This window comes from Myotis daubentonii, chromosome 15 (genome assembly GCF_963259705.1).
Source record: "Myotis daubentonii chromosome 15, mMyoDau2.1, whole genome shotgun sequence".
Classification (NCBI taxonomy): domain Eukaryota; kingdom Metazoa; phylum Chordata; class Mammalia; order Chiroptera; family Vespertilionidae; genus Myotis; species Myotis daubentonii.
Window position 1 is genome coordinate 27,762,317 of NC_081854.1, and position 13,480 is coordinate 27,775,796.

Below are 13,480 nucleotides of genomic sequence, written 5' to 3' on the forward strand. Positions count from 1 at the left end.
CTGTGTATCCGTGGATGTGTCTCTGGGTCTGGATGTGCATTTGTGAGGAGGGGTATGTGTGCACCGCTGTGTGCCTGTGTGGGGGCATGTGTCTGTGCCTGTGTCAGTGTGTGCGTATTGCGGTTGAGGTGACAGAAGGCCTGTGTCACCCTCATGGAGAGTGGAGGACAAACAAGTGCCGGAGGCTGCTGATGGCCCTGTGAGGTTTGTGAGCACGAGGCACCGCGCGGGTGACCCCATGGCTGGGAGGGAGAGAGGGTCTCCAGTCGTGTGTCGCCGACTGGCCCACAGTCGGGGTGTTGCTGCCACCTCGCGGGCTGGCCGGGGATACCCAGGCCGCTGCTCAGGAGCGAGGTCTTAGCGCCCCCTGGTGGCCAGCCGTGTCTCTGCCGGTGGAGGCCTGCTTCCGCCCCCGCCTCCCTTGGATCGCCCAGATGCCCAGGGGATGAGGCCCTGGCGGCCACAGGAGTGAGGGGGTCACAGCCCGGCTGCTGGGTGGATCGCAGCTCCAGGTGCCATCCTGTGCACCTCTGGACAAGCCTCTCTGTGCCCCTGGCCCCTCGCCTGTGAAGTGGGGCAAGGCAGGCACGATCAGAGCTGCTGGGAGAGGTTGCCTACCATGGAGTGCATGGGCGAGGCCAACACAGTACCCACTGTCCTGAGCGCTTGATTTAGGCTGGCACACCCTAGGCTCCTCGGTTTGAAACGACTCACTTCTGACCTCTGACCTCTGACCCTTGTCCTAGGCTTCAAGTATTCTTGGGAGCAGCCCCCAGCTTAACTTTTGGAGTCCCCCCTCTTACCCCCCCAGCAGTGGGGGAGGGGCAGAAGCATGTGCTCCTAGGTGGCCCCAGCCCCACCAGACCCGTGGCCACAATATCCCAGCTGAGACTCTTGTGCAAAGGGCAGGGTGAAGAGTCTGGGAGCAATGCCGGCCTCAGCACTAGGCCAGGCCACCCAGAGGGACCACAGCTCAGGGCTCTCACTCCCCTCCCTTTCCCCTCCAGCATGGGTGAGTGGACCATGGAGCCACTTCCTCTGAGAGGGCAGCCATGGCCAACGCACTCCCTCCTCTCCCCACACTAGGGCGAGCCCACAGCTCCCTAAGGGTGCTGATTTATTCCGAATCCAGGTCATAGTACCCATCATCACAGGGTCCCCAAGATGAGGACAGATCATTTCAGCCCTGCTCAGCCCCAGTAGCCTGCCCCCAGCTCCTGGGAGCCATCCTGGTCCATTCCTGTGCCCATGGGCCAGCACTGAGCTCCCTGTGCCCAGCTCCGGGTCCTGCTGCACTGGTGGAGGGGGGAGGAGACACCAGGAGGAAAGTCCCTTGTTGAGCCACGGATGCTCCTCAGAGATGATAAGCTAAGGATGGGGGCGGGGTGGGGGAGGAGTGAGGGGAGATCGCCTGCCAGCCCCAGGCCTCTCCTGAGATTCCAGTGTCCCACCCCCCAGCAAGGGGGTGCAACTCCAAGGTTGAAATTGGCACATGGGAGGGGAGGGGTGCTGAAGGACTGTCCTTCCATCCACTGCCTGCCTACCTCTGTCCTGGGCCCCTCCCTGTGGGGGAGGCCAAGCCCACACAGTGGGGAGTAGGAGGGTTTGGCTGTGTCTTGGAGGCCCAAGGCGCCTGAATGTCACACCTGACTACCTGGCGGATCTCAATTCTCATCTCCCCAGACTTCAGGTCTCTTAGAGCTCGCAGGCTCCGGGAGGACTCTAGTCTGTCCTCTTCATCACTCAGAGAGCAAGGCTCGTGCCTGAGGAGGTCTGAGCTGCTCTGAGGTCAAAGGCCTGGCAGGGACTCCCCTGTGGGCTGCCCCAGAGAGGCAGGGGAAGGGCACTGGGGGTTCAGTGGTTATTTTCCCTACATGCATGGTGGGCTGCTTGACCTCTGGGAGGAGCCTGTGGGCCCTTCTTAGGACCCTGACCCAGACAGCCCTCCCTCCACACCATACCCACAAAGTGGGAAGCAGATGAAGTAGGGCAGGGATGGGCAGCACACGATGGTCCCAGAGAGGAGGGGGAGGACTGTCCAAGTCCCCCCCAACCCTGACATATTATACAGGCTCACACACATACACACTCCCTCACCCCAGACAGATACCCATAGACAGACACTTGCCACACCTAACCCTAACCCCCCTACACACATATATACACATAGAGACTTACATGCTCAACCCCACACCCAGACACTTACACAGACACACACACATACCCTCACAAGACACACCCACACAAACATACAGATGCACAAACAGAGACACATACATGGAGACACAGACACACTCACAGACACACAGACATATATATATAGACTCACATACCCATCCACTCTCTCAGCCCAGACCCCACCACACACACACACACACACACACACACACACACACACACACACACTTTCCTGTATTGGCAGTTAGCTCCACTGTCCCCAAGCCCTAGGGCTACACAAGGCTTGAGGCTGGGGTTAGGGGCTGGAGTTGGGTCCAAAACCACCTCAGTGGATTCAGGGTGAGGTCTCAGGACTAGGCCTGGTGGTCATGCTGGGAGCCAGGACTGTGTCACCTGTTATCACCCAGGAGGAAAACCCCCTCTTTGATGGATGTGTTGTGTGTGTATATCTGCCCAACTCAGGTCTGGCTGTCTCTGAGAGATGACACAAGTGAAGATGTCTTTTCCTACCCCCCAACACACACACACACACACACACACACACACACACACACACACTCGCACATGTGCACACTGTGGAGGATGGTCTCAGGGCAATCCAGGTTGTCTCTAAGCTGCAGACAACCCAACTGGGCTTCCAGGTGTCCCCAGCTGAGCTGATGGCCAGTGACACTGCCTCAGGCTTGGCCAATGCATCCGTGACCAGAGACACTGTTTCTGCATCGTGAATTCTGTCTGACTTTGTGGGCACACAGCCTGGGGGCAGCTGCTTCTGGGCCATTGTTAGCCCTCCCACCTCCTCTTAGACTGCTCTGGCCCTGGCCAAGGTGCTGGTGGGTCAGCCTCTTTGGCTCTCAGCATCTACCTTCCTGCCTCCCACACCCTCAGGCCCTGACCACAGCATCCTCCCTGGCATGCTGGGTTCCTTCTGTCAGATGGCCCAGGCCACTCCACCTGCAACCTGAGGGGAAGCCTCACCCTGCTCAGGGTTCTTGGACACATGTGGCCTGAACAGGCAGGTGGCAGCCTCATCTCCTTGTTCCGCCTTTGTAAGTTTCCAGAGCCCATGCCGGAGGCAGAGAGGGAGATGGAGCAGCTCACTCCAGTGTGAGCTTTGCAGTCCAGGCTGGGATCCAGCAGCGTGTCCCACCGTGGGGACTGCAGGGTCTCCTTCTCAGGGTCCAGCAGCACCTCCCCTCGCCAGTGGGAACAGATTGAGAGCAATCTCCTGGGAGAGATCCACAGAGACCACAGGGGGCCAAGAAGGGCGAGCAGCATACTCCTGAGGGACAGAGAAATGAGACCCAAAGGTAGGCAGACAGACCCACAGATGCCTAGAAACAGTCAGGCAGCACTTCCCATTGCAAACAAGACCCAAAGCGGCCACAGTCACACCCACACTCAGAGCTCCAACAAACACTCTCTCCAAGACCTTCCAGGAATCTCCCTGGCTTTTGACAAGTTCAGAGCCATTCCTGTGTGAAAGTGTATGCTTTGGGGTATGTTTTCTCTATAGCCTCTCCTCCCACTTCCCCAGACCTGGTTCACCAGGGGAAGACGATCCTGACAACTTTGAGGTGGTCTTGTCAGGTGAATGGAGCCAGGGATCAAGGCCAGGGTCAAGGTCTGAAACTGGCTGCTTTGGTCCAAAGCTCTGCTTAGCCCAGAGGTTCAGAAAGCCAGGGATGGCATTACTCCCTGCCCGGCAATGCCACACCTACTGGAACCCACGGGCACTGCAACAAGCCCAGTGGCAGCCCCATGTGGCAGCTTGCCCAAAGAGCTTGTCACTGCCCTGGCAGTCCTCACAGGGCCCCCACAAAGAGCACGGACAAGAAGACACCCAGTGGGCCTCCGTGGGGACAGGTCTATCGTTTTGCAGACGAGGGTGCTGGTACCAAGACAGGAGGACCCAGTTAACCAAGTGCTGGCCTCGGAGGCCTGAGTGTGAGGAGCTGGCCCGGAATGGAAGCTGCTGCGAGCTGCTCCTGTCACACACACTGGCCACTCCTGCCCCGGACTTCCGTGCAACCGGGCCTGTGGGCGCCTGGCTCTGGCTGCTCTGGGGAGGGAGAAAGAGCCCCCGACAGCCCCGGGAAAGGGCTGGTGCTCCCACACCAAGGCACAGAGTGTAGACACTGCTGTTCTGGAAACCATGTGCTTTATTTGGAACCGCCTCCTGGGTCATAGAAAAGCTGCAAACCATGTGGTTTGGTACAAGGCAATGGCGGAGGGACTGCAGGAGATCCCTTACCACCCGGCCCTCATCCTCGGGCCTCAGGCTTCCCTGGGCATCCTGACTCCTGGCTGAGCCAGGTGTGGGCAGCTGGGACTCCTGGGTGTCCAGCTCACACCCCTCCATACCTTCCTCAGCCAAGAAGGAAGTGGCTATGAGGCTTGGGCCAGGGTCCCCACCCAAGGCCTGGGCCTCTGTCCCCACCAGGGCCTGCAGCAGCCACAGCTCCTCACGTCCTCGGAGCCCAGTTGTTCTGGGTACATCTCGGCTCCTGGCTAAGGAAACATGCCCCTCGGACAGGTGAGTGGTGGGCAGGGTGCCCACGGGCAGCCGCCAGGCCCTCAGTACAGGTCAGCGAAGGGCTTGGAGTAGTTGAACATCAGGTAGTCCATGTAGTAGAAGTCGTAGGCGCGCTGCCGCTGCGGGGCCGAGAGCTGCGCGAAGTACCGGTGGGTGATGCCCGCGGTAGTCCGTGCCTCCTGCGAGTGCCGGTCCTTGAACTGGGGGAAGGTCAGGTTGCGCGGGGCGTGGATGAGGCTCAGGAAGAAGTTGGCATCGTCCTCCATGCTCTCGAACTTGCCCACAAAGTCATAGTCGATGAGGCAGGGGCTGCAGAGCCGGCTGACGTGGTCCCAGTGGATGTCCATGCCCACCGGCCGGTGCACGTCCAGCAGGTACTGGACGAACTCGGGGAAGCGCACGCCAGAGCCCGTCCGCAGGGCTTCCCCAGAGGCGTTGGCCCGGTACCGGGCCAGGATGGCCTTGCCGAAGACAGGGTGATAGTAGCTGTTGGGGTGCTCGAACTTGTCGCGGAAGGCGGAGACCAGCCTCTCGAAGGGCTCGCGGACAAAGAGCATCTTGGTGTAGGTGCTGAGGCGGTGCAGGATGCCCTGGCGGTCGAAGGTGTCCAGCCGCTTGAGGGCGCCGCCGTAGTGCACGGTGTTGTGCTGGAGGTCGGCGGTGGACGAGGCCAGCCCGGCCAGCACCATGAGCACCCGCTTCCAGTTGGAGCAGCCCGCTTTGGGGACCTCGCAGTACAGCACGCGGTGGCGGTCCTCCACGAAGATGCGGGACACGTGGCGGGGCGTGACCGCCCTGCGGCTGCTGCTGGCGCGGTACTTGGCGCACGCCTCCCCCATCACCCGCTTGCGCTCCTGCTGCCTCTGGTGCAGGCTGACCCAGCGGCCGTCCGGGGCCGGCGGTGCTGGCCGGGCCGCGGAGCCGGCCGAGCTGTTGGCCGGGATGGCCGCCGCGGCGGGCATTTTCTTGATCAGCAGCCGGCGGCGGCGCTGCCGGGGCCGCAGACGGGCCCCCAGGTTTGGGCGGCCTTGAGGTGCGTCAGGCCCCGGTAGGCGGAGGCCTCTGGGTGCCCGGCTGGACACGTCTCGGGCGACCCTCTCTGTGGGCGCCTTAAACACACCATCCTGGGAACTGCCTGGCGGGAAGTCCTGGAGCGAGAAGAGAAAGGGTTACCAGGGTGGGCAGGACAGCTGGCCCTGAGGGTCACACAGGCCGGGCCTCGCCACGCCCAGGCCCTGCCCGCTCGGTGACAGGAGAGTGTCTAAGAAGAGGGAGAGGGAGGCAGCTGGCCCTGCGGGAGGTGACCGCTCTGGTCCGAGCTCCGCCCAGCCCTGGGGCCCTCCCGTCAGCTGGCCAGGGCCCGAGGTGCACGTGTCATTTTGGCCAGCAGATGGCGCAGGCCTCCCAGGAACGCGGCGGAGCGAGGCGGGCGGGGCTGGCAGCGGAGGCTGGAGGAGCCGCTCAGATTTACTGAGTCAATTAGCACACTCCAACGCTGCCATCCAACGGGAAAGGGAAACTCACGGCCCTGGCCCCGGCTTTGTTCCCAGGGCGCCCGGGAAGGGCCGGACACATTTTTCTTTCCAAGAACGGGTTTAATGTGCGCTCCGAATTTCTCCCCTGCCCTCGCCAACTTCCCCAGGCAGCCCTGCTGAGATTTATCAGAACTCACGTCGCGCGGCTGCTGTAGCCTGATGTTGAACTTTACTCCTGAAAAGCGAACAGAGAGCACAGTATTAGCGCTGGAAGAACCACGTAGTTCCCAGGGACCTGCTGGGCTATTGACTGTGGGTGCCCCGGAGGGAGGGCACTCGGGTAGGCGCCATAAAAAGGCAGTTCAGGGGGGACTCAGGAGAGGCGCGCCACGGTGTGAGTGCCCCCCTCTCCCATCCACATGGAAATGGGGGCGCAGGAAAGACCTGGTCCCCTGGCTGCCAGCTGATGCTCCCTTCTTGGCGTCTTACCTCCCAGCGTGACCTGGAAAGTCTGGAAAAGCGCCCTGCCCAAGCTGCCACACACCTGCCCAGCGGAGCATCCAGAAACCTCACAGCCCACTTCCCACCCACCCTGTCACTAAATCAGAGGGGAAAGGGCCCTTCAGAAAGGCCTGTCCATGCTCTATGCCCTGTTGGCTCTGCCGGCTGTAGTCCATGTGGACACTCCATACCTGGAATACGACACACCTGTACCCACACCTTTGCACACACCTGGCCTGGGACTGGAATACACCCGTTCTCCTTGGACTGGGGTCTCCCCACTTCCCTCTGGGAAGTTCCCTAACTGAGCCATCCACTTTGCGACATTGGCCTTGCAGCTGGCCCTGGGGCTCTGGGGTGAGCTGACCACACACCGCTCTCCTCCAAAGGGCTGAGCAGAGCCCAGGCACAGTGTCCAGCGAGCACTCACGGTGACTGCGGGGAGGTGGAGAGAGGTCAGCGTATCACTGGCCACACTCCAGGTGTCCCCTCTGCCCACCTTTGCCTGGGCTGGGGCTGGGCTCACCCAGGACAACAAGCACTGGGAGGCGAGCCTTTGGCCAGAGGAGACGATTCTGCCTCGTAGCAGGCCTGGTCTGTTTTGGGGAATGTCCCAGAAGGACAAGACGATTCCTTCGGGGGAACTTACTTAGGAGTCTGGGCTTCCTTGGCCCAGCCCTGCTTGGCCAGGGGCACTTCAGGGGCTCTTTCTGCTCTGAGGCTTTGCCAGAAGCCAGTCACCATCAGAACCACCTCCCCTCACACAGTGGGCCGAGCCTGGCGCTGCCTGGGGTGGGTGCTCTGGAGGCCCAGCTCTGCCCCTGCCGTCTCTGAGTACTTGGCAGAGGTCCAGTGGCTGGAGCCCAGCTGGTGAGAGGATGTCCAGGTCCTCTGTCCCTGACCCCCAAACTCCACTCACTTCTCTGAGGTGGTTGTACAGGTTCAGTCACTGCAATGGCCATGGCCTCATACTGGTCAGGCTGAGGATGTGCCCACGTCTCCTTCATTTATCAGCAATTGGGGGTACCTGAGGTCACCCTGGACTGAAAGCCTGCTGTCCCTGAGCCTGCTGGGGCCTTTCTCAAGTCCCAAGAGAGGTGGGAATGAAAGTGGGACTTGGCGCGTTGCATCTTTCTTCCGATGCAGTATTATCCTTTGATCCTTTTGGGCTCAGAACAGGGGTGTGCCCTTCCCTGGGCAAAGGGCAGAGTGTCCACCTTCCTGAGCCTTCCCCAGGTTATGTGCATAAGTGTGTGGAGGTGGGTGAGCTCTGAAACAGGCCTTCCGGACTCTTCCGCAAGGCTGAGAAGCTCCAGGCAGAAGTGGTTGCACCCCTGAGGGTGGGGATGCTCAGGGAGTGCCTGACTGTGAGACAGGAGCCTTTAGAGTTCAGCCCCTTGCCAGGGGCCCGTTCTCAGCCCCAATCCTGCCTCCCTTCGCCGCCCCTTCACCCTCCTCAGGCAGCCATCCCCAACATGAGCTTCCTGGGCTCAGTGTTTCCGGCACAGGCTGCTTCCTCCGCGGCCGATGATCACAGAGCCCTTCTCCAGAAGGGACCCGCCGCACACTCGGTTTCCCTCCACACTGCCGCGTTTCCTTAATTATTTTCTTCTGGTGATGGCAGCTGGCTCTGCTAGATCACCTCCCCCCTCAGCTTCAGACACAGGAATTTACTCTGCTTGTCAACCCTGTCAACTTGTCAAGGTACGATGGCGCTTATTTATGCTCCTTTTCTGGAGCAAATGAGTCATGCCAGGCTTGGCCAAGAGTGGGGCCGAGGAGCCACCTGCCAGCTGGTGGACTCGACAACAACCTGTTTATTGAGGTTGTGACCTACGGCTGTGACCTCCCACCTGCACGGTCCCCACAGCCCGAAGGGTGGTGGCCTCGGGGCTTGTCCCATTTAATCTGTGCAGCCTGGACAGGTGTGTCCGAGCTTGGCCCACTCGGAGGCTGGTAGGGCCAGAGCCCTGGGCATAGGCTGGAGAAAAAGTCCTAGCTGGACGGAGCTTAGCTCTGGGGGAGTCTCTTGACCTTTGGCCAGTTTTGTTTAACACAGCCAACCTGGCTGCGATTGCCTCCTTTGTAAAGAAAAACTGTCAGTGGAAAACCCAACAACAGATCCTATGGGGAACTATATTTGCCACAAGCTCTATGCTCCAAACCCTTAAACTTATGGCAACTTGCTGGACAAAGACTGGCCCTTTGGAATAAAGGCAGGATTTTAACAAAGGGAATGTAATGTGCTCTCCCCTGGCAGAGGCCCCGCGCTCCTTTCTCCATGGAGGACGCTGCTCTTCCACACGCCGACTGCAGTAAGGCTGAAGCAAAGACCACCCCAGCTCTGAACGAGGGAAGGCCAGGACCTTGGGATCTTGACACTGGGGTCTGCGTTCCCCCAGTGGGCTGCACTTCAGGACCCCGGACAGCTCCATGGCGAGCCCGGGGAAGACAGTGTTGCCTTTGCTGCACTCACAAGGAAGGTACAGTATTGTCACTGAGAGCCAGCAGAATTTGTGCCAGGGGGGACTTACGGAACGGAGGGGGGCTGGCCTCAATATAATCATGATCATCCCCCCCAAACCCCGAAATAAGCACACAATCCAGGTAAAACTAGGTTTTCTGAGCAACACAAGCCATGACCCCTCGCCTCCCTGTCCACCCAATGCCAATGCTGCCATGCACATTCCCCATCCCCCCACCCCACCCTGGGACAGGGGAATCCCAAGGCAGTCATGTGCACTCCACTTGCAATATCTGAGTTACCCGTCCCCTCTTTTCAATAAAACATTAACAATCCCCCTGCACTTTGATAAAAAATAAACAACCGCTTTCTCTTTCTGGATAGATGACATACGCAGAGCAGTTAGAATACGCACAATACAGTAAGAGTTAGCACCGGTGAGAGCAAACAAGGCGTGAGTTATGGGGACTGTCAAGTGGGTTCCACATGGTGAGCTCTTCACGGGTCTTCTTCCGGGGGTTTGGCTGAAACGCTCCCTGGTTGCCTGCCGAGGGGAGGCACAGGCTGACGAGGGTGTGTAGAGCCACTGCTTAGGATTAGGCGGTGCAGCCTGGGCCTGGAGCGGAGCTGGGAGGGGGCCTCACTGGCATGTGAGCGGTGGGAGAGGAGGGTCCCTTGCCCTGTGAGTCACAGGCGGGAGGCTCGCTGGGTTCAACTCAAAAACTCCAACTCCTTGGTGCCAGTTTGTATAGACCAGTGACACTGATAGGGGTCAAAACAGGGCCCAAGTGCCTAGAAAGGGCTAAACGTGTCTCTGGAGCCCTTGAACATATTTAAGGGAGATGACTGCTCATCTGGTTGCTCAAATTCCAGCTCTAGGCCCTGGTAAGCAGTGGGGAGAGGTCCTGCCACTCTGAACACTGTGGCCTGGGGACAGGCAGGGCTATCCTGAGGAGTCAGGCCTGCAGGGAGGGCAGAGAGGGGAACTGAAGGCCCAGGAGGTGCACCTGGGTGTGGGTGTAAGTGAATCCCTGCCCTGGGCGGAGTTTCAGACTCGTGCTCTCTGGATCCCTGGGGTTCCCTGGACCGAGCTGCATCTCCCTGGCTCCTGTCCCATGTCCACATCTTCTCAGGGGTGAGTTCGTGTGGCCACACCCACCTGTGAGCACACTCACATGTCCACTTAGGCTGCCCATCAGGCTGGGAAACTTCAGGAGTTTCAGGCCGGCCTGAGCCAGGGGAGACACCTGAAAGTGAGGCACCCACTGCGTCTTGGCGCCCCTATGTGCGAGATCCTGAGTCCAAGCTTCGGTCCCACCCCAGGTGCCCGGGCAGTTGGTGGGATGAAGGCTGTCGCCGTGCTCTGCACCGTCCACATCCCAGTCAGAGAGCAGCAGCCCCTGTGCCTAACGTGTGTGCCACAGAAAGGCCTCCTGCACAGTTGGTGCGCGGATGGGACACACAGCAGGGATGAGCCACAGGGTGCGACGTGGGGGGGGGGGCGCTGGCAGGGTGGGTGTGCTGCCCTCAGGGGTGGGTGTGCTGCCCGCAGGGGTCAGGGGAGAAAGCCTGCGGGACCCCAGGCCCCACTCCAAGGAAGTGTGGGATGTTTCTGAATGATGGGCTGGGTTAGTCGGGGTCCTCCAGAGAAACAGCCAATAGGATACATACATGGAAGGGTATGTATTTTAAGGAATCGGTTCATGCACTTAGGAGGTTTGCAAGTTCAAACGCTGCAGGGCCGGCCGAGGCCGGAGACCCAGGGAAGAGCCGATGCTGCGGCTTGAGTCTGGGGACGGCATGGAGGCAGAATGCTTTCTCCTTGGTGACCCCAGTCTTTTCCCCAAAGGCCTCCAACGGGTTGAATGAGGCTCACCCACATTATGGAGGGCAATCTGCTCTACTCAAAGGCTACTGACTGAAATGCTAATCACACCTAAAAAATACCTTGTCAGCAACATCTATATTGGTGTTTCACCAAACATCTGGGCACCATGGCTTAGTTAACACATAAAATTAACCATCGCAGGGGTGTATTAGTTTCCCAGGGCTGCTGTAACAAACTACCACAACACGCGTAGCTTAAAATAACAAAAACGTATTCTCTCTGGAGGTCAGGGCCTCTCCCGCTGAAGCCTCTTCTAGCTTCTGGCAGCCCCAGATGCTTCTTGGTCCAACTTCACATGGCTGTCTTCTCCAGTGACCTCATCTTAACTTGATTACATCTGCAAAGACCCCATAAGGTCACATGCACAGGTACCAGGGGTTGTATTTTAAGGGGACACAATTCAACTCATGACAAGGGAAATGTGACTTCAGGGGCTTTATGAGCATTCGGGAGGCGGGGCAGCAGCCGCCTGGAGGAAGGGAGAAACGTTTCCCCTGCTGGGTTGGTTCGGCTCATCAGGAACGAAAGATCGTGTTAGCTCTCCATGTTCTTGGGGGAGGACATCTGTGTCAGACAGGGCCTGGCACAATGCCTGGCACACAGCAGGAGCTCAACAAATGCTTGTAGAAAAGCCACTGCTGCCTGGACTGGGAGCTGGCCCCGGAGGTGGGGATGGGCACTGGGCTCCTCCCTGCAGAAGTCCAACCACCTGGGCAGTGACTTCTCCAGCTCAGCCTGGCAGCCTGGGAAGAGTCTGCGTGTCTGGGTGGCAGCTGCCAACCAAGCAGCTGGATGCAGACAGGAGCTGCCCTGGCTGAAGGTCCGTCCGCCCCACCGGACTGTGTGAGGTCTGTGGGGTCAGAACTCCGACACACCCAGCTGGCTGCCTCACTGCCATCTGTGGGGCACAGGCCAGAGCCTGCTCCTGGGGCCCGGGGCCTCGAAGTGGCCACACCTCCTCTGGCTCTTTCTTCTCCCAGCAGTTCAGGTTGTGCCCTTTGGAGGGGCACCCCCGCCCAACATCAGCCTCTGCTTCATTGTAAGCAGCTCCCTTTATCTGGGCAGATTGTTAATTTATGCAGATTAGACGCAAAACTAAAGTTTAAACGCACTCAGCAATTAGAGGGCAGCCTGGACTCAAAGCACAGAGTTCAGACGGAAGAAGCCTCACCAAAGGGCCTTAAGCTCTCACTTGTGTTCACAGGAAAATCCAACTCTTTAAATCCTTTGCTAGGGCCTGTCACAGCCTGGAGACCAGACTCAGTCACAGCCGTGCCCGCCTCTGCTGCCCAGGGTACCGGGCAGGGAAATGGTGTTCCAGGCAGTGGGGCTGCCCTGGACAAAGGTGCCAGCTGCTCCTGGAACCCACAGGTGGCTCTGTGCACCTTGGGGAAGGCAGGAGTCAGCCAGACACCTCTCCTCTTGCCTCAGCCTCTGCGGATGGGCTTCCCCCAGTTGCTCTGAGGAAACTGAACTCATGGAGGCTTTTGGCCTCTCCCTTTGCCTGGGGATTCCATAGCTTTTAACAAGGGGTCCATATTTTTTAAAAAAGTGTGTGTGGGGGGGCAGCGGGGAGAGAGAGAGAGAGAGAGAGAGAGAGAGAGAGAGAGAGAGAGAGAGAGACTCCTTGGGCAAATCCCTTGACTGCACTGAACCTTAGTTTCCTCATCTATAAAATAGGATAAAAAATACCCATCTTACAGGTCCGCAAATATGCAAATGAAATGCAAATATGCACAGTGCTGGCACAGAGAGGGCCCTCGGATGGAAGCTACCAGCTCCTGGTGTTCCTAACCCCTGGCCACCTTCAGAGCAGTTGAGATTCCCTGAGCGACCTCCTTACCAGGGCAGGGTGGGAGGGACACGGGAATCTTCCCATTTGGGTTGACATGCACCTGACAGCTCTGACCGCTACTTGTTTTGTTTAGCGATTCCATTCCCTCACCTCTGTGATTAGGATCCACGATTCAACTGGGTAGTTCCCTGTCAGCTCAGCCTGGGCTGCGAGTCCCCTCGGAGCTGTCAGAGTGGAGCCTTGGCGCTGCCTGTCAGTCAACCAGCCAGCCAGTTAGCTGCTCTTCGAACCCAGCAGCTGTCCTGCCACTCCCCACCCACTCATCTGCCCATCACATGCTGGGGGCGGGGGTGTCCCTGAGCACCCTCCATGTGCACACCTGTCCACAAAGGAGGGGTCCTCAGCTCCTGCTGTGAAGCTGTCCTCTGTTAGAACCTGGGGGGACTCACACCATGTTCCGTGTGTGGCCTCAGCACACATGTGCCATGCACTGCCACCCACGTGTGCACGCTGCATGGAGCAGGGCTCATGCCAAGGGGGTGAGTCACACCGCCTCTCTGTGCCACACGTGTGCATGCTTCCAGCTGTTGCCATGGCATGTGCTGGGTGGGTTCATGTCCGTGGACGGTTCTGAGAGTACGTG

At 59.1% G+C, this 13,480-nt stretch overlaps 1 protein-coding gene across 2 annotated transcripts in view; it reads right to left on the minus strand.

Annotated features, from left to right (window-relative positions):
- Positions 1–4,320: 4,320 nt before the first annotated feature.
- The window catches only part of CHST8 (carbohydrate sulfotransferase 8), a 59,520-nt gene continuing 50,360 nt past the window's right edge, over positions 4,321–13,480 (minus strand). Inside the window, exons 1-3 of one of the 2 annotated variants that reach the window (XM_059666985.1) lie at positions 7,610–7,816; positions 6,387–6,424; positions 4,321–5,862 (exon numbers count right to left, since the gene is read on the minus strand). In XM_059666985.1, coding sequence (XP_059522968.1) covers positions 4,756–5,862; positions 6,387–6,424; positions 7,610–7,697 — 1,233 coding nt within the window. In that variant the 5' untranslated portion in view covers positions 7,698–7,816 and the 3' untranslated portion in view covers positions 4,321–4,755. Of the gene's footprint in view, positions 5,863–6,386; positions 6,425–7,609; positions 7,817–13,480 lie in introns of those variants that run through there. The other variant, XM_059666984.1, reaches the window with a different exon arrangement.